Source organism: Peromyscus eremicus, chromosome 11, assembly GCF_949786415.1.
Source record: "Peromyscus eremicus chromosome 11, PerEre_H2_v1, whole genome shotgun sequence".
NCBI lineage: Eukaryota > Metazoa > Chordata > Mammalia > Rodentia > Cricetidae > Peromyscus > Peromyscus eremicus.
Genome location: NC_081427.1, coordinates 74,726,896 through 74,746,531, shown reverse-complemented (window position 1 = coordinate 74,746,531; position 19,636 = coordinate 74,726,896). Strand labels below are relative to the sequence as shown.

Sequence of the window (19,636 nt, the reverse complement as noted above, 5' to 3'; positions counted from 1 at the left end):
CAGCCAGTGCTCTACCTGATGAGCCATCTCCCCAGCCCCTAAAACATTCTACTTTAGCAATAAAATTGAATCAAATTAAAATATAAAAACTAAAAAGTATTTAACAAAAAAGCAAACTTCTTAAGATTCATGTGTGTTCAACAGACGTGTTTACGACAGGAAAAGTATGGCTTATGGCATCTTTACACTCTTCCTAAGGCCAAAAATATATATTCAGCTCCATATTCACCAGTCAGCTTTGCTTTGTCTCAGGGATAAACATCAGATATGCCATATTCAAACAGCAGCTAAGTCAAAAGAGTGAGGCAGTCTCCAAGCAAGGCATGTTGTTGTCAGTCGGTGTCCCTGGGAAGCACAGTCTCAGATGGAGAATGGTTCAGGTGGTTCACTGCTTGGTGACAGTCCTAGTTAGTGATGAAACACCATGACCAAAAACAACTTGGAGAGAAAAGTGTTTCATTTGTTCACACTTCCGTAAAGAAGTCAGAGTAGGAACTCAAACAGGGTAGGAACCTGGAGGCAGGAGCTGACACAGAGGCCACAGAGAGAAGCTGCTTACTGGCTTGCTCCTCATGGCCTGTTCAGCCTGCTTTCTTACAGAACCCAGGACCACCAGCCCAGGGATGGCACCATCCACAATGAGCTGTGCCCTCACCCAACAATCATTAATTAAGAAAATGCCCTACAGGCTTGCCTACAGCCTGATCTTAGGGAGGAATTTTCTTACAGCAGTTCCCTCCTCTTTTATGACTGTATCTTGTTTCAAGCTGACAAAACCAGCCAGCTTAGAGACCCTAGGAACAGCTCTTCTCAGGAGTGAGGGAAATGGGTATGAGTATTGGAAAGACTTGGACAACAATGCAGTTGTACCTGAGATCTTACCTACAGGCTCTCTGGAGGTTAGCCTTTCAGAGTTTTTTCCCACTTGAAGAAACGTAGCGGAGCCTCTGTGTCCTACCCCCACCCCGTAAGTAGATGAGGTTTGCATTCATGGAGAGGACATTACCAAAGCAGCTCCTACCTGCCGAGAAGCACATCTGGGAGACACTGTGTGTAGCAGCATCAGCCAACAAGCTCACAACTGAGGAAGTGAGTGGAAGAGCTAAGAAAAAGCATTTGAGCAATTCCCTTGGGCAGCACAAACATGTTACCCGGTGACTGGACACAGATGGAGTACGTATGTGTTATGTATGGGATGTATGCCACAGTGCATGAGTGAAAATCAAAAGATAATTTTCTGGAATCAGTTCTCTCCTTCCACCACGTGGGTTACAGGAATCGAACCAGCTCCTCAGTCTTGGCAGCAAACACCTTTACCAACTGAGCTGTATCATTTTAAAGTTCAGAAAGCAGAGAGCCTTTAGTCCCTGCACTCAGGAGGCTGAGGCAGAGGGATCTCTGTGAGTTTGAGGCAAACCTAGTCTACATAGTGAGTTCCAGGACAGCTACATATTGAGACCCTGTCTCAAAAAAAATTAATAAATACAAATAAAGTTCATAAACCATGTACTTTTATCTTCATTTTACAGAAAAGGAAATTGCAACTTTAAATCTGTCAGGTGTCTTAGCTTTGGGAAGCAGAGACGGAAAACAGACAAACCTGTCCCTGGCTCCACCAGACACATAAAAGTGGCATATCCAAAAGAGAATAACAATAACAAGTCTGAATAGAGATTACCAGTTTCCAAAATACAGCAATTAGAAACATTATTAATACTAGCTTCCTTAATTACACCATACATTCTAATCTTAGCGTGCTTTTTCTGAGACGTTTTCAGTTTGTTGCAAGCTGTTTATGTAGCATTTAGACTGTCTTGAGAGAGAACAATGGGCATTTCTCATTCTGTACAAGGCCTTTGTAAACAGCACCTTGATTTTTTCTGAAGACAGAAGCCTTCTTACATCTACAAAAGTCTCCCTGTGTGGCTAGAAGGGGTGGATAGGCGGAGCACATTATGCGACTTTACTTCTGGATAAAAGTTAAATGAAGTCATCAGTGTTTCAAGGGGAAAATGAACCTGATGTTCAAGAATGGCTAACAATCCAACTTGGAGAAAAAAGTAATCTTTATTGGAAGCCAGTGGAGTGAAGTCTTCACCGGGTGCCTGTTCTCCACATCACTGGAGACGTTTCCTTCTACGCACTCGGCAAAGAGGAAAACTTTCACGTGTACAGCTGCCAGCTGGTTAGTTACAGGCTTTGTGGATTCCAAAGGATTTCTTCAAACCTGCTTTAGAGAAAATTTTTCCTAACTGGGATACTCTGAGATTCTCTTCTAAACCATCTGGCACTTCTCCATACCAATCAGCTGTAGTTAACATAAGATTCTATGCAAAGGTCTGTTTGGAATTGCTTATAGGAGATTCAATAAAATATTTCTGGATTAAGTATATTCAGATTAAGCATATAACAACCAGAGGATCCAAAATAACATTTATTTGTTGTTTATTTTGAGACAGGGGCTAGTAGCTCTGGCTGTCCTGCAACACACTATGTAGACCAGGCTAGCCCTGAACTCACAGAGATCTGCTTGCCTCATGGCTACAATGGCTCTGGGAATCAGAGTTAGTACTGTCTTTACCACCCCACAACACACACACACACACACACACACACACACACACACACACAACTATTAAAATATTGTCAGGAAGTGTCTATTTATTCTTGTAAACAAACAATGTAATCTTGCATTCAAATAAACAGCATTTCTTTCAAAGTAGTGGCATTGAGGGTAGGGCACTCTTTACAATGTTGCCATTGCTCGAAAGTTCTAGAAATTCTTTTGAAAAATTCTAGCCCAGCAACATATGAAGTTTTCAGAGCTTTAAAGATAACTTGGGTTAGGGGAAAGGGAAAAAAAAAAAAGATAACTTGAAAGGCAGGATGCCCACCTCCTGTAATTTAGAATCACGAATGCACCCTTGGGCTATTGTGCAGATTTCTCCTTCAAAGGTATTTTCACTGTGTACTAAATCCCAAAGGTTTATGCTGGGGTGTGGCTTGGTGGTTAAGAGTGCATGCTTATCACAAGGTACTGCATAAAACAGGGTATGTAGCACACACCTGGAACCCCAGTATTGATGAGATGGAGGCAGGAAGATTATAAATTCAGTGTCAATCTTGTTTATATAATGAGTTCAGGATCAGTGAGGGCTACATGAGGTACTGTCTCAAAAAAAAAAAAAAAGCCAAAAATGTATTCAGAGCCAAATATGATGATATCAACATTGCCAAGTTTGTTAAAAAAAAAAAAAATGTGTAATAGGGTCAAACAAGGTTGTAATCCCAGCCTTTCAGAAGCTGAAATATGAGGATAGCAAATTCAAGATAAGCCTAAGCTACATAGTAAGTTCTACCTCAAACAAACTAATGCATGTACACACACACACACACACACACACACACACAAGACCATCTCAAACAAACAAATGCATGTACACACACACACACACAAGACCATCTCAAACAAACAAATGCATGTACACACACACACACACACACACACACACACACACACACCAAAAGAGACAAGACTGCTTTGTTGAGTAAGTTCTAACAAGATCTCCAAGAGAATTAGCAAAATTACCCAGCTCAGTGAAATGTGTTGTGGGGATGAGGTGGAGAAACCAACAAAGCCCTTGAGTTAACAGCCAGATTTAGTTCTATAATTAATATTAATCACACATTTAGTCAATTCATTTCATGTTTTAATGAAATGATTTTCATTTGGATTATTTACGAAACAATTTATTCACTCATTGAAAAATGTTTATTAGTACCCACTACCAACAGGGATAGAAAGATAGAAAGCTGAAGGACTCCATGACCAACTGACCAAGGTGGATGTGACTGCAAACATCTGCAACACAGTGAATGCTAAAATGAAGGTATACAGAGTTACCACAGGGACCGAGGAGGGACATGAACTCGGTGTGTGTGGGGAAGCAATGGTTGAAGGGTAAGGATGATTGTCTAAGTAGTTAGCGTAGGGACTGTGCAAGGGGCGCTGTGATCGGAGTAGACAGCAACTGCAGGGGTGTGGGCCAGAACAAGAAAACACATTTCCACTTCTAAAAAGAGATTTCTTTTTTATAACTTTTACTTATGTGCACAAGTGCGTGTGTGTGTGTGTGTGTGTGTGTGTGTGTGTGTGTGTGTGTGATGCATGTGAGTACTCACGGAACCTGGGAGAGCAGGCTGGACCCCCTAGAGTTCCAAGCAGTTGTTTTGAGAACCAAACTCGGGACTTCTGAAGGAGCAGTGGGTGTTCTTCACCACTGAGCCATCCCTCCAGCCCCATATTCTCCCCTTTAAAATCTTAAGATGGCAAGCTAAGCCCATGTTGCCATCTCCTCTACCTGCCAAACCACACAAGTGACTAAATAAAGGAGAGGCTGCCAAAGAAGAGAAGGAATGAAGGAGGAAGGGAGGGGAAGGTGAGGGAAAGGACTGAGTACAGCGCAGCGTCACGTTTAATTAAGTGAGATGACATCAGGCCAGACGTTAGGAGTGCCTGGCAGAATGAAGGCAGGCAGCACTGGACTGCAGCTGAATGTCAAGCCAGCGTACAGGTGGTTTTCACACACTGTAACATCCTGAGCGTTCACCGCTCCAGCGTAGGAAGCAGGAAACAGCAGGACCAAAGGCGAATGTCTGGCAGCCGGCCAAAGCATGCTGATAGAAGGAAGCAGCTAGACCCACTGACCCTGTGAACCTCCCACTTCCACCCCAGCCGCAGACAGCAGCTGGGCAGAGCAAGAGGAAGGAATCAATCCACAGCCTGGAAAATGAAGTGCAAAAGTAAACAAAGCATTTCCTACCATCTGAGAAACAGCTGTATCCTGAAACAAAACCTCACCTACAGACTCATAATGCCTAAACAAAACCAATAACATTTAACCAACGAGAATAACTAACTATAATTAATTATTTTTAAGTAAATGTACATCTTTAAGACAGGAACAAGAAATTGTGAATGAACCATTTAGAGATTTTAGATCAAAAAGATGTTGAAATTAAAATATTAGTCAAGAAAGTAAAGTGGCAGAGAAACTTTTATACAAGCCAGAGAAAAGAGGCCAAGACCAAAGCAACATAAGGGGATGCTGTACTCGAAATTCTTGGGAGGCTGAGGCAGGAAGACCACAAGTTCAAGTCAGCCTGGACTACAGTGTGAGATGCTACCAAAAAGAAGAGGTGGGGAGAGAGAGGGAGAAAAGATTCAGCAGCAGAAAATAAGACAGCTAAGAGCATCAGGAGAGATCCAGAATTACCAACATTAGCCTACAGGAGGCCCGTAAAGAGGACAGAAATGGTGGGGTGCTGGCAGCTGAAGCCAGAAGTAAGTGACCTTCGGAGACCAAGGAAGCATGAGGTTCTTCAAGGACTCCAGAGCGACTGTTACAGAAAATGGGACTTGTGCCCTCCATGTTCAAGAAATGTCAGAAACCAGATCATGAAGTTTTTCAGATCAGGAGTTCACAATACCAAGTTACTAATGTGACAACAAATGCTGGGTGAGGAGAAAAGCACTAATGGGAACCTCTGTTAAGACAGAGGTCATCTCTGGCTTCACCTGCAGTGGTGTGGACCCCAGATCCCAAGTGGTCATTTCTGAACATCATCCCCACCAAAAGGAACCTGAACTGCTAGAGCAATGTGTAAGCTTTTGATGTCTTCCAGCAAGTAAGGTAAAGCGCTGGAAGCTGACTGGAGCTGGCCTGAGAAGACACCTTCTTAGATATGGATCATATATTACACCGAGGAATAGATCAGAAAATGTTGAACTTTAAAAATAAGTCCTTATATATCATAAGAACCGGAGAGGCAGAGAAAAGTGGAAGCTGCTTACAGAGGAAGACCAACAGAGTAGAGGGCGCACAGCTCACACTACTGCCAGCATGTGTACGGCAACGCGAGGGATTATACAAAATAACGGGCCACAATCCTTTTCAGATGTCCATGTCACCAAGAAAAAAAGACATTGGGGATCAATTGTGGATTAAAGACTAGAGAGTCAGGAAAACTAAACATAGTGCAGTATTTACGTCTTGAATTGGAAAAAAAACTGTAAATCACATTATTGGAATAACCAACAGAATGTAAATGTGGATATTTTAAATAATAGTTTAGTAGATAACAGTATGTCACATTTTTTTTGAGGGATGGCCATACTGTGGGCAAGAAGTGAATAATAGCATTGTTCTTATGATGAATATTGAGCAATCAGAAGTGAAAAAAAAAATCCCATGTTACAATGTAGTCTCAAATGATTTAGAAGAGAAAATGTGTGTGTGTGTGTGTGTGTGTGTGTGTGTGTGTGTGTGTGTATGTGTGTGTGTTATAAATTCTGCAATTCAATGTTTTATTCTTGCCAATTTTCTTAGGTTAGAAATTTGGAAAAATAAAAGTGAAGAATGAGGTTCCTGAAGAATTCAAAGGCCCAGCTGTGCTGACCTGACTTGTATTCTGGCATGACTACTCTGAGTTTATTGAGGAAAACCAAGAAGAGGAGGCCAGAGGCCAGCCCACCTGAAGCTTAAGCTTCAAGGTTTTCTGTAGTTTCTTTGCAAATCCCTGGGAGGAAACGCAACAATGTATTCTCCCACACAGCTACAGGCTGCCATAAAAGTGGCAAAGTAAAATATGCATTTGATTAAGATCACTGTCTCTGCCAGGCTGTGGAGTCGGCGGTGGCTACGGCAGAGCACGCCCTTAGTCCCAGCACTCGGGAGGCAGAGGCAGGTGGATCTCTCTGAGTTTGAGGCCGGCCTGGTCTACAGAGAGAGTTCCAGGTCAGCCAGGGCTACACAGAGAATCCCTGTCTCAAATTCCCCCCCCCCAAAAAAAAACCCAAATTGTCTCTCTCCACTGCTAAGTTTGTGCTGATGAGGCCACTCTGAAGAAGCCAGGAGCTATCTGTGTTTTCTGAATGCTACTAAGTGAATTAACTTTGGGTTCAGAAGGCCGTCACTCGTGGTCTGCGGCACCTCCTGGAACAGGAAAGTGTGTAGTGACTGTCCTGGCACCAGAGTGACTTTCAGAAACTCTGGCCACACAGTGCAGACATGACATAAGAATTCAAGACGCTGAGCTGAAATATGAACACAACATGAACTCAGGTATCTGGGGCCAGAAAGATGTAGAGAGTGAAGAAATTAGAAAAAAACAAAACTAATCATCATTCTCGTCTGTGCAAGAAATAGCACAAAGTAATCCATATGAAGAGATCAAAGACTTTACAACCCAAAAGACAAAAGCATAAATAAAAAAGAAATAAAGAAAGAAGTAAAGCATTAAACAGAAGCGTCTTTCAGACATTTGTAGCACTTGGCAGCTTTGTCATACTTGAAATCTGTTGTTTTCTTTGTGCATTATAAATAGTGTTTGCTTTTCTATTTGTATGTGCCTGCATTTGTGGCTGTAAAATTGTACAAATTTGAGTACTTCCAAATATCTGCAGCTTACCCTTTTAGAAAACCAAAAACGCCACCATGAAAGATGAAATGAGGGCCTGGAGAAACAGCTTGGCAGCTAAGAGTACTTACTGCTCCTGCAGACGGCCCAGGTTCGGTTCCCAGAACCCATACTGGGCAGCTCACAACCACCAGTAACGCCAGTGTGAGGGGATCTAACATCTCTTCTGGCCTCTGAGAGAACTGCATGAACAGGCTAGACATAAACCCAGGCAGGCATACACATATACACATAGATTTAAAAAAAAAAAAAAAAGCACCAAAACTTTAAAAAAGGTTAAATGACAAAGAATTGAAACCCAATAGGGATGGCAACAATGCAGTGAGTTTGAGATTCACTTAGTATAAAATCAAACAAGGTCCGTAGCTTACTGGATGTGGTTGGTGTGAGAGAAAGATGAGTCTCACAGGGTCTCTTTGGGGTGAACAGAGGGGTAGAAGGAATCCAGTAGTCAAGAGGATCACATCCTTGAGGATGCAGGTCCGGAAACAGGCCACAACCAAAGAAGCAGAGTGAAGTCACCACATACATATAAGTGTGTACAAAGAAAGCCAGAGACACACTTCGTGGGTTCATGATCTGGGCAGAGAGCAAGAAGAGAAGCTGAAGGACCAAAGAACTCCTCTGTGTGTTGCTGGTGCACATAGAAGGATAGGGAGAGGACCAGAGAAGAGGGCAGAGGTTAGAAGAGCTAGGAAACAGTAGCCATAGTGGAGGGAAAAGTGTTGGGATAATTTCAAAGAGAGAGCTGTTACTAAAGTGTAACAAATTTGACAAGCAAGCTTTAGGGAGCTCCTGGAGAACTTTAAGCAAATACAACAGCTGAAGGGGAGGGACCGGGAGGCAGGCCGGACTCAAGAACTAAGGCTAACTCTTTAAGAATCATAAACTGGGAAAAAAGTTGGGGAAATCCTGAGAATGTGAGGTCAAGGGTGGGTCAAGCTTGTTTTCTCTGTAAGTACTAGTGTGAAACATAAACTTGCCCTCTGGTCCAGCAATCCACTCCAAGGAACAATCCAAGTACCAAAACCACAGTGGAGACATAGTTTATGGCACATTCAATGGCATAATATACAGCAATTAAATGAGGAAGCAACTCTGTTTGTATGATGTTCAAAAACAGGTGCAACTAATGTCAGAAGCCAGAACAACAATTCCCTGGACGGAGGCTGTAATTACCTGTTGGAGCAGCCTAAGGAAGTATTCTGCACTGTAAACATTCTAAACCCCCGTCCATGATATAACTGAACGCTTAAGTAAGACACATTAAGCTGTATCTCAGGTTAGCAAATCACATGCTCCCTACTGTGCTGGCTAGTTTTATGTCAACTTTATACCAACTAGAGACATTTTGGAAGAGGGAACCTCAATTGAAAAAAGACTCCACTGGATTGGCCTGTGAGCAAGCCTATGGTACATCTTCTTGGTTCATAACTGACGTGGGAGGGCACAGTTCCTTGTGGGTGGTGCCACCTCTGGGTGGTTCTGGTTCTATAAGAATGCAGGCTGAGCAAGCAAGTAAACAGCACTCCTCCACAGCCTCTGCCACAGTTCCCACCTCCAGGTTCCTGCCCTGCTTGAGTTCCTGTGGGGACTTCCCTCAGTGATGGCCTATTACCTGGAAATGTAACAGTCCCCCAGTTGCTTTTGGTCATGGTGTTTTATCACAGTAATGGACACCTAACTAAGACAATTTGCTATACCTTAATAAAAAAAAAGTTGTTAAACAAAAACCCAAAGAATTAAAATTAAAATTTAAAGACTGCCTTACCAAGGAAATAACACCCACTGAGTAAATGTATAAATACTACCAAATCAAAGGGAGTCCTGAGCTAGCCCTGAGATATGGTCATATACTTTTACAGAAGCAAAGGCAGGGACAGCCTGAACACCAGGAACCCACCAAGCACGTGGGAATGAACAGCCCTTTCCTCGGGCAGTGTTGTCAAATGTTTCTGGCTCACTCCTTGTTATGTGCCTAACAATCCTGCTCACACGGCCACATCTTTTCATGGATAATCTATACTTGCCCATCGAATGGACCTTCAGAGAGATTAGTATGGCTCAAAGTCAGCCTGTGTCAAAAGAACACAATTACTGATGTACAGCAGAAGAGCAACCTAAAGGAAAATTTATACCCAAATCACAGCAGGAGTTTGTGAGCCTCTCCTCTGACGTCCGATTACTGCACAGAACAATGAGGTGACAGCTGGCATTGGAACCCATGGCCTTTGGCTTTCAAAATAAAACTGTGTGAATAATTAATCATTAATAAACGTAGCTTTGTAAACATGGTACCTGCATGCTCACTATAAGGAAGAAAATCATGTACTTACCATTTTGTCTGGTCCCAACAGCAGCAATGATTACTGGAACTGAGTTTGATGCTCTTTTAATCACTGGAATATAATTATCCTTTACTTCATGGAATGAAAACTTGTCATTTACATTGTATTTGATCACAATGATGTCAGCACTCCCAATTAGGTTTCGGGAGGTGTACCAATCACTGTCAAAAATGTCCTAAACAAAAATGCAAACACCAACTTTTAGTTTGTTTATCTTCAAATCAATCCCCAAACTAATTTCCAGATCAGTTATAACGTATCAGTCTAAATGTTTAGTGTATGTTGGTTTTGAGAAGTTATGAAAATGTATTTTTGAATGGTCTGGTGGTTTAAATGAGAATGGCCCCATAGAGATTGAACGCTTGGTCCCCAGTTGGTGGAACTGTTTGGGAAGGATTGGGAGGCATGGCCTTGTTGGAGGAGGTGAGTTGTTGGAGGAGGGACAGGCTTTCAGGTTTCAAAAGCCCACATCGTTCCCAGTCATCCTTCTCTCTGCCTCGTACTTGTGGATGAGAGGTAAGCTCTTAGCTACTGATCCAGCACCACACTCTGCCACATTTTCCACCTGATGATCACCCTCTGGAACCGTGAGCCCCAAGAAATATTTTCTTTACAAATTGCTTTGGTCATGGTAATAGGAAAATAACTAAGCAATGGAAAGTAACTTCACAGCAATAGGAAAATAACTAAGACAAATGGGTAGCTACATAAAATTGAATATGTCTGATGCTTGACAATTTATTCAAAACACCTTTTCTTCATTTACCCTAAACAACTATGTACTAGTAAGTCCCATTACCTAAAGCATTCTGGAGTTTGATGAAATGAACAACCTCTTTCCACCATCTGTACCTTAATAATTATTCTATTTTGAAATGATGCTGATTTTAGTCTCTGGCAACTTCAAAGGTGTAACATTATGCATTAGATGTCAGAAGCTTTTCTGTGACCCAGTTAGACACTGTAGGATGTTTGCCTGTTCTGAACTGCAATACACTGTGAAGTTTGTAGTATTCCTTTCATTTTATACACATTTGAAGAAATTCACATATAATCTCTAACTTTATACTGTATTTGTATAGTGCATATTTGAGCATGGAAAAATATGCCTCTATAACATTGTACATTACAAGCTGTTAACTGCAAAAGACTGTTTGCAATTTATGTATTTAGCTCATACACTAAAAATTCAGGATAAAACTGTTCAGAAATTTTTACTATAAGACTGTAGTTAATATTCATATTTAGAACTAGAATCATATGTAATTTATTATGGAACTTGGTTCTCTGATAATACCTGCAAGGTTTTTGTGAAAATAGTATATAAAGAAAATGCCATCTTAATTTCACTGCCAACTCTGCACAAATAGTTTTCTTCTTAAATTCTAGTTAATAATTAATCATTTCTTTCATATGGCTTTTTTCTAAGATATAATCAAGCTACAGTAAGGGAACACAAGGGCTAGAAAACTGTTGGGCTATGGAAGTTTACGCTTTGGTATGTGAGTCCAAAACAAGGTTAAAAGTGTTCAAATCGGCCAATCAAGCAAGATCTATGGGACACTGCTTCTAGCCCATGACAGAAATGCCCTTTTGTAGAGAGAAGCTCCTGTCCCATCTCCATACCCTCACCTGCCCATCTCTCAGCAAACTTATTTAGAATGAGAGCTGCATTGCAGAATTTTTAAATAGGGATGCATTATCAAAAACAGAGTGGATACAGCATATTTGAAAGGAGTTCAAAATAACAGAATAATAGAGAGGCAAACTGAACTGTCAGTGTCAAAGGCAAAGGGCTGAAAGTGGTTTGTGATCTAGTATTAGGGGAGGGAGGAAGGGCGGGGAAAAGTGAGGACATGGAGTCCCAAATGACAAAAACCCATCGGTCCCAACTGTATCTGTAAATATTCAGATTCAGAGTACGCATATGCAGCGCAGTGTGGACGTGGACGGAAGGGTGGCAGCAGCAACCGACGAGTCCGGCATGCGGGATTCAGAACCAATTATAAACTGGACCAGTACCGAGCAGCCATTTAGTGCCCAGAGAACAAGTTAGAAATCACTTTTTTCACATTCCAAATAGTTCAGAATTCCAGAGTTACTGGAGAGATAAAACATGGGGAAAGGAGGGTTTGGGTCTTATTGATTTACTCTGTGGTAAAACAACTATAAACACTTTTATTTGTAATACAATCCAGAAATTCAAACCCTGAACAAGAAAATATGAATATACCACCTCAGTTTAATTTTTTATTCATTCATTCATTTCCAGGTTTTTTGAAATAGGGTCTTCTCATGTAGCCCAGGCTGGCCCAAACTCACAATCCTCTGCCCAAGTGCTGGGATTATAGGCATGAGCCAGAAGGCTCAGCTAACCCTGTTTTGGAACATACTTTTCACAGACAGAAAAATAAAAATCTAGAAATATGAAATTAAGTAAATAATATGACTGCAAAAAAGAGAGGTAGCAGAACTAAGCTATGAACTTCATCTAATGAATTAGAAGCAGATTTACATAAAAAGCATCAAATACAAGAGGCAGCAAGGAGCCAGAGTAGGGTTAGCAATCTACAGAAAGTAACTCTGGAAGGGAAGCACTCCCAGCTCCTTCCAACCCCAAGGCAGCGGGGACACATTTCTTTTTAAGCTGTCACAGAGAAAATGCTTCACTGGTTTCTAGAAACACAGAGGAAACCCATGCGTCCCATCCCACGTACGTCAGTTCCAGGATTCCACTGGGGTGTTACACAACAGCAAACTTGGAGCCACACTGGAGAATCAAATTCATCTTAAAAAAAAAAAATCTGAGTTCCTACAAGGAAACAAGGACTTCATCCTGTTTGATTAGTGTGTACACTGAAGGTCCTGCATTGGCATCAACCTTGACTGACGTGAGAAACTCTCCCATGTTTAATGTAGGTGATATATGACTACACTACAGTGATAACAGCACTTTATACAGCAGCCATCACTTCAGGGCACCTACAGCCTCCACACTGGGGACTTTACCCTTCAGCACAGCTTCAGGACAGACAAGAAAACAAGCCTGCGAAGGTGAAAGGTTACCAAAAACATATAGTGGCAATGTGGGGGTCTGAAATCACGTCCTTTTGTTGTCCAAAGCGCCGCGTTTGATATTCTGATTCAGTACATAGGCCAATGCCAGCTGACTGTTATAACCAACCTTCCTATTTCTGGCAGGATTTACTTAGGTTCAAGGGGGAAAAGCAGCAGCTCAGAGTGAGTAACTCCATATGTAACTCACTATGTCTGAAGACTCGTCCTAATCTGGGACACTGTTCCTGGTGACAAATTTAGTGTCACAGACTGCGAGCACACAAACGAGACTCCCCCGACAAGCTGTAACAGCCAGCAAGACTACAAAGCTTATTTCGCCCATTCTGAAGATTCTGTTTTATTTTTATAAAATGTGTGGCTCTTTGCTAAATGAACACAGGTAGGAAAGGGTTAACAGCTCAACTTAAAACCAGGAGAAACAATTCCAACATCCCAAGTCATCTTATTTTATTTTCTCTGTATTATTTCATCAATTCACTAAAGGTTTGTTCCACAGTATGTTGAGCAAGTAATACTTTCAGGCTATAAGATCTTTCACAACAAAAGGGCCCAAAGTAACGGTGCTTGCAGACGGCAGCCGCAAGTCCTCCCTAGTGGCTTCCTTTGACACCAACATCACTGTCATACCTGAAGGTTAAGTCCATCCTTTTAATTGAAAAGTCTACTTAAAATTTATTTTAGCACATTAATATACATTTCCAGTCAAAGAGTGTCTTCTTTCCATAATAGGGTAATACGCTCAAGAAAATTTCTCAGTATGTTCTACACATTTCTGCTCAAAAGTATGCTACTTCCCCTCAGTAGCATACTTTTTAAAAAACTGTCTTTTTAATGTAAGAGTCTCACCTAATTTGTGTCTTTTTTAAGATTCAAAAGTTTCATTCATATATATGTGTGTTTATCTATCTATCTATCTATATATATATCTGAAACACATATCGCTACAATATTAGCAAAGGAATCACAGGCATCTGTAAGTCAAGGAGCTGACTCCTTTGTCCTGTTATCAAACACTCGAGAGTCAGAATAGATATTTTTCATTCAACTATCATAAACATCAAGTTTTTTTTCAAAGTGCTAAGTAATTTTAGTGGTATTACTGATTTATTAATCACTAAAAAACGAAGGCTAATACATGAGTATTTGCATCACTAAAAACTAATTTTTTTTCCCAGAGGTTAATAGTCTACAAATGAGCCATTTAAAATTAGTTCTCAAACCCTGTCCTCTCCCTTTTCCCATACTATTTCTGTCCCAGAGAAGAGTATTTTTGCCTATGTGAGCGGGAAAGGGCGGTATTTACATAACACATCTCCCTATGCTCCACAGGGTGGACATGAAAACATGAGTCTTGGCCAGTGGAACTTTGTGACCCCGTCCCTTGGGGATGGCACAGCCAACTCTCAGCTGTCTACTATGGACAAGCCACAGTCGTCAAGCACAGTAACTGACATTCCCCTGGGGCTTTCTACCTTACAGACGTGCTTTGTGACTGGGCTGCCCCACCACCTCCAAATTGAAACAAAGGACGAGATTTGCCAAAAATGTTAAAAAATAGTGATAATAATAACCTCTCGCCAGGCAGTCAGGAAAATAGGAAATGAGGGGAGGAGGGGTCCAAACAACAGGCTCCTTTGGCCTGGGCACCGCGCAGCCGCTGCCCCTTACCCAGACGGGACAGTCGTGCACCACCAGCTTGACGTTCCCGAACGCACTGGCCTGGTACTCGGTGAACACCGGGCGCGCGACCGTGCTGGCCGCGTTCAGCAACAAGCTGCTCTCGTCCCCCGAAACCAGCGGGCTTCTCCCTAGGTAGGTGCGGATGAGCCCCGACGGCCGGTTGTCCTGGTGGAACGTGTCGCCCTCGTTCCCCAGCGCCACGATGTGGATGGACCTGCGGGGCCGAGAGGGGCGCGGTGAGCGGGTGGGCGCAGCCAGGGCGCGTAGCACGTCCCGGACCCGGACCGTGGCAGGACGGCGACGCGTACGTACATGATCGCGGCTGGCAGCGCGGCGGGGAGACGGCGGCGGGCGGCCTCGCGGGGGCCGGGGCGACGCTCTCACCGCAGCCGGCTCATCCCCCGGCCGCGGCCCTCGCGCGCCTGCACCGCGGCGCTGCCGACGCAGAGCGGAGCGGGCCCGGAGCGAGCGGCCGGCGGGGGCGCGGGCAGCGCTGCGGATCCCCGGTCGCCGCCCCTGGTCGCCGCGCCTCCGCCCCGGCTCCGCCTCCGCCCCGCGGTGACCGGGCCCCGCACGTGTCCCCCCGGGAGTCCGCCGCGCAGGGGAGCGAGCTGCCCGCCGAGGCCCCCCAGAGCCCGGGCGGCGGCCGCGGGACACAAAGGAGCGGTGGGCGCGGGGACGACGCCGGAGCCCGGGAGCTGCTCGCCGCCAATCCGCCTGCAGCAAGTTTGCTGAACTCGGAAGGTCTGAAACCCGAGCCGGGAGCGGGGGAGGGGCAGCCTGGCCCCCGCCGGGGACCAGAGGAGAGCCGGGCCAGGGGGCAGCCCCTGGCCGATCCCGCGGTCCCGTGCCCACGCTGGCCTTCACCGAAAGTGTGTTATCGTTTTGTCAGTGGTCAACATGCGCTACAGCTGTTTTGTAAAATCCTACTTGTGAAGAAAAAAAATAATAAAGGCAACATTCATGAAGCTGCAGAAAAGGTTCTTTGTTCATGCACCAATTAATTTGCGGATGTCGCTTTAGAAAGGTCATTTACTATTGCAAGCTATATTTGGCACACTTTAACAAAAATTTCGAAATTTGAAGTGTCGGGATTTTTAAAGTGTGTGTGTGTGTGTGTGTGTGTATGTGTGTGTGTGTGTGTGTGTGTGTGTGTGTGTTTTAAAGAAAGTTTAGCAGTTTACTTGGATTCTTCTTTTCAGCACACATTCCAGTTGCATTATTTAATAATAGCTCACTGAAAATCAAGGATCATGTTAATGTAAGGATACTTTAGATTCTTTCATGATGACACGCAGAAATAAAGCTTGTGGATGCCCCCTTAAAGGGCCTCAGACTACCTCCAATATAAAACACCATGAAGACTGCTAATGCTAGGACAGGCCAGGGGTTACTCTGGGGCTCCTCTGTAAATATTAAAATTCTCCCAAGCATCTCTCACACACTGTTAAAAGGGCTCTTGTTTATTCTTTTAGTTATTTGCTCTGCTTTGAAATTGGGCTTTTTTTCTTTTCTCAGTGGACCTGTTTTGGGAGACAGGCTGTGTTTGAAAGGCTTCTGGGCAGATGGAGGTAAGTAAGCAGCCTTGGGAGTGTCGATGGCTTTTTATTAGGAACCAGCATTGCTCAGCTGAAACAGTGTATTAGTTTCTTGCCCATAAGTACGGCAGGACAGGAGACATTCTCTATGTATTTTGTTTACTTATTCCTTTTTGCTCCTTGAGATAGCTCTGCCTGTGTTGCCCAGGTTAGTTTCTAACTTTTAGTCTTCCCCACTCAGCCTCCCAAATAGCTGTAATTAGTCATATAGTCTCAGAAGGTCACTGGTAAAAACAAAACAAAGCAAAAACCTATGTAGTCTACATAAAAGTAAGCTCCAGAGTTACATAGTGAAACCTTGTCTCAAATAAATAAACAAGTTTCCCTTGTAGCTAAGCACAATTTCTTTTAGTCCCTGGAAATAACCATCCTGAAGGATTCAGATGTGCTGTGTCACATTTCCTCTTGGATCAACAGAAAACATGTTTTTCTCACCATTCCCCTCCAGTGTCCCACCAGTCAAACACAAAGAAGACACCAGAGTAGAGAAACACGTAAAGAAAATGCGATGAACTTTGTAAAAGTTGGTTTCTCACTATATTGTCCAGGCTGGTCTAGAACTGTAGGGTTACTAAGCAATCTTCCTATATCAAATTTCCAGAGTAGCTGAGACCATAGCTGTTTAATGAATTGTGAACTGGCTTTTGTAAATGAAAATAAACTGGTCATATCTTACACCATGGGTGAGCCTTAAGGATATCATGCTCCATGAAAGAAGCCAATATGAAAGAATGAGTATCATATCATTCCACTTATACGTTACCTGAAGTAGCCAAGGTCTTAGGAATAGGAAGTAGGACAGAGCTCCGGAGCTGGGGCAGGGAAGTAGTGTTATTCATAGGTATAGAGTTTCAGTTTTGGAAGATGAAAAAGATATAGAAATCACTTGTACACCAAAGCGTGCATAGCTAATATGGTTTGTACCAATCACTAAAACATGATTAAGATGGTAAATTTTCTGTTGTTACTTAAAGCACGATACAAAGTGCATAAGAACACACAAAAAAGATACCATATATGGCTGGGAAGTGGCAGAAGGGAGAGATCATCCTTTCCTCCTCCAGTTGTGAGCATTTTAATCAGGCCAGGTAGACACAGGAGACAGTAAGAGACACAGGGTTTACTCGGTGCTCTTGAGAAGCTAAGTCTGTCAGTGTCTCCTAGACTCTCAATACATACATTCCCCCACATAATATACTCAATATTTTTGGAAATACGTTGGTTCCTTGATAATTCTGACATAAGCTAGTGTGCTCGGTAGTTAACAGCAGCACATACAAAGTGCGGGAATAAAAGTTCACTGAACGTCTAGTTCTGTGCTATGGATCATAGGGGGGTCCACAGAGAAGTAAACAACCTCTCAAAAGACAAGCGAAGGTTGGGCAGATTTGGAGGAAGAGGTTGGAAGCTCATGCAAGTCAGAGGCAGAGGCATGGAAACACGCATGGTGGTGGTTCCAATAGCAAGAGATGAAGTGAATGCTGCATGCGGGTTCCAATACCAAGGCCGAGAGAAAACAGTGGTGAGGTCAGACGCAGTGACACTCTGGCTACAGGCTGGGCATCTCTAGTTAAGCCCGCCTCTCCAAGGAAGTGTCCAGCCGGAGTGAAGACAATTCTAAAGAGATACTTGTACCCTTCCCTTTGGCAAAGAATTTCTGTCAGGGATCTTACTGGGATCAGAAAAGGGTAAAATGCTGGCCAGATAAGGAACTTGTCACCAGGAAGAGATTTCCAGAGTTCAGACAGCCTTGGGTCAAGCTTCCAGGAGAAACTGGAACTGAGACGATGCTGATGGGGGAGGGGACCACACTGTCCAGGTGCATACACCCCTTGCCTTCTGTGTCTGGGCCCTGAAGATGGACCTGGAGAGTCACTGGACCTCTTTCCTTATTAATTTTTCTTTCTCTGCTTTCCAGCATGATGTGTCTGTCTACTTGGCCTCCTGGGGACTGGTTTCTGAGGCTGTTAGCACTGCCAGGGCCCAGGCCTTGTCCCTAACAGCTGCAGTAACATCCTTCTCTCCATGAGACATGACCGCTAGATGCTCACCAAACCATTTTCACTTCCAGGAGAAAGAATTGATTTTCTAAACTTTTTGTATATATGTTCAGCTGTGTGAGCCTTTCTCACCAATGGCATATAATCCTGATGAGCATTTAAGAAAAGGTATGCTCGCTGGGTGGTGGTGGCCCACGCCTTTAACCTCAGCACTTGGGAGACTGAGGCAGGTGGATCTCTGTTAGTTCGAGGCGAGTCTGGTCTACAGAGCAAGTTCCAGGACAGCCAAGGCTATGCTAAGAAACCCTGTCTTGAAAAAAACAAAACAAAAATTAAAATAAAAAGGTATGTCCCTGTAAAGGGGGGCACCTCCCCCAGACACCATAGGCTATCAAATAGAAATTCCAGTGTCAGGTATGGGTTACCCCTTTTTGAGTTGTTGGTCAATGGGTTACCATAGACCTCCCCAAGCGTTATAGGCTATGGCCATTACTCTTAGTTACCATCCAAAACTTGATGATAAGACCCTATTTCTAAAGACACCAACGCACCTGCGTCATGAATATGGAGAGACTAAGCTAGTACTACCTCAGAAGTTTCATTCCCACAGGGTAGCTTTCATGACACTGGAAAGGTCTATGCACACTACTGGGAGAGAAAGGTTATCAACTATCTTAACCACCTGTGGACCCAGTGAGCTACAATAATGGCTGGCTGGGCGAAATATGTCCCCCAGGAAAATAGTGGCACGAATGTTTTGAGAGTAACCAGCTACTTTCTGATGGGTTTGGAAGCCCTTTGTACAAGATGGAGCCGATGCCTGGTACCATTAACAAGGCCAAAGCTGGTGGCTGGCTAGGTCCTAGGCCCTTGAGGAGAACACAGTACTGTTATTCTGCTAAATGGACATAGTGACAAATTTCCCCTTAGTTCTTATCTTTATACCCATAGATCAGTATATCTCTCAACCCTCACCAGAGAGCCTTCTTTTTACAGTAGATGACAACACAGAGACTCACAACAGATCAACATGCAGAGGCTAAGATGCTGTGGGATGGTCTTTCTGTATGCTGTGAATATATGCGGCTCTTATTGGTTGATACAGCTATTTTGGCCTGTAACCAGGCAGAATAAGGCTGGGCAGGAAAGCCAGAGATACAGGGAGAAGGAAGGGCGTAGTGGAGAGAAACACGATCCAGCTTTCCAAGGAACAAGATGCCAGGAAATTGGTAAGCCACAGGCCCACGTGGCAATGCATAGATGAATAAAAATGAGTTGATTTAAAATGTAAGAGCTAGATAGTAATAAACCTGAACTATAGGCCCAACATTTACAATATAAGCCTCTGAGCGGTTATTCAGGAACTGGCAGGTGGGAGAGAACCATGGAATGCTCAGCTCTAAATGGGACATCTGTATCCCACTCCTTCACCCCAAATTCAGGGATCATCATA

At 43.4% G+C, this 19,636-nt stretch overlaps 1 protein-coding gene across 1 annotated transcript in view; it reads right to left on the bottom strand.

The window, feature by feature from the left end:
* The window catches only part of Rhobtb3 (Rho related BTB domain containing 3), a 54,626-nt gene extending 35,883 nt beyond the window's left edge, over positions 1 to 18,743 (bottom strand). The window contains exons 1-3 of the mRNA XM_059276310.1: positions 18,735 to 18,743; positions 14,574 to 15,446; positions 9,816 to 10,002 (exon numbers count right to left, since the gene is read on the bottom strand). Coding sequence (XP_059132293.1) covers positions 9,816 to 10,002; positions 14,574 to 15,446; positions 18,735 to 18,743 — 1,069 coding nt within the window. The remainder of the gene's footprint in view (positions 1 to 9,815; positions 10,003 to 14,573; positions 15,447 to 18,734) is intronic.
* Between the last annotated feature and the right edge of the window lie 893 nt (positions 18,744 to 19,636).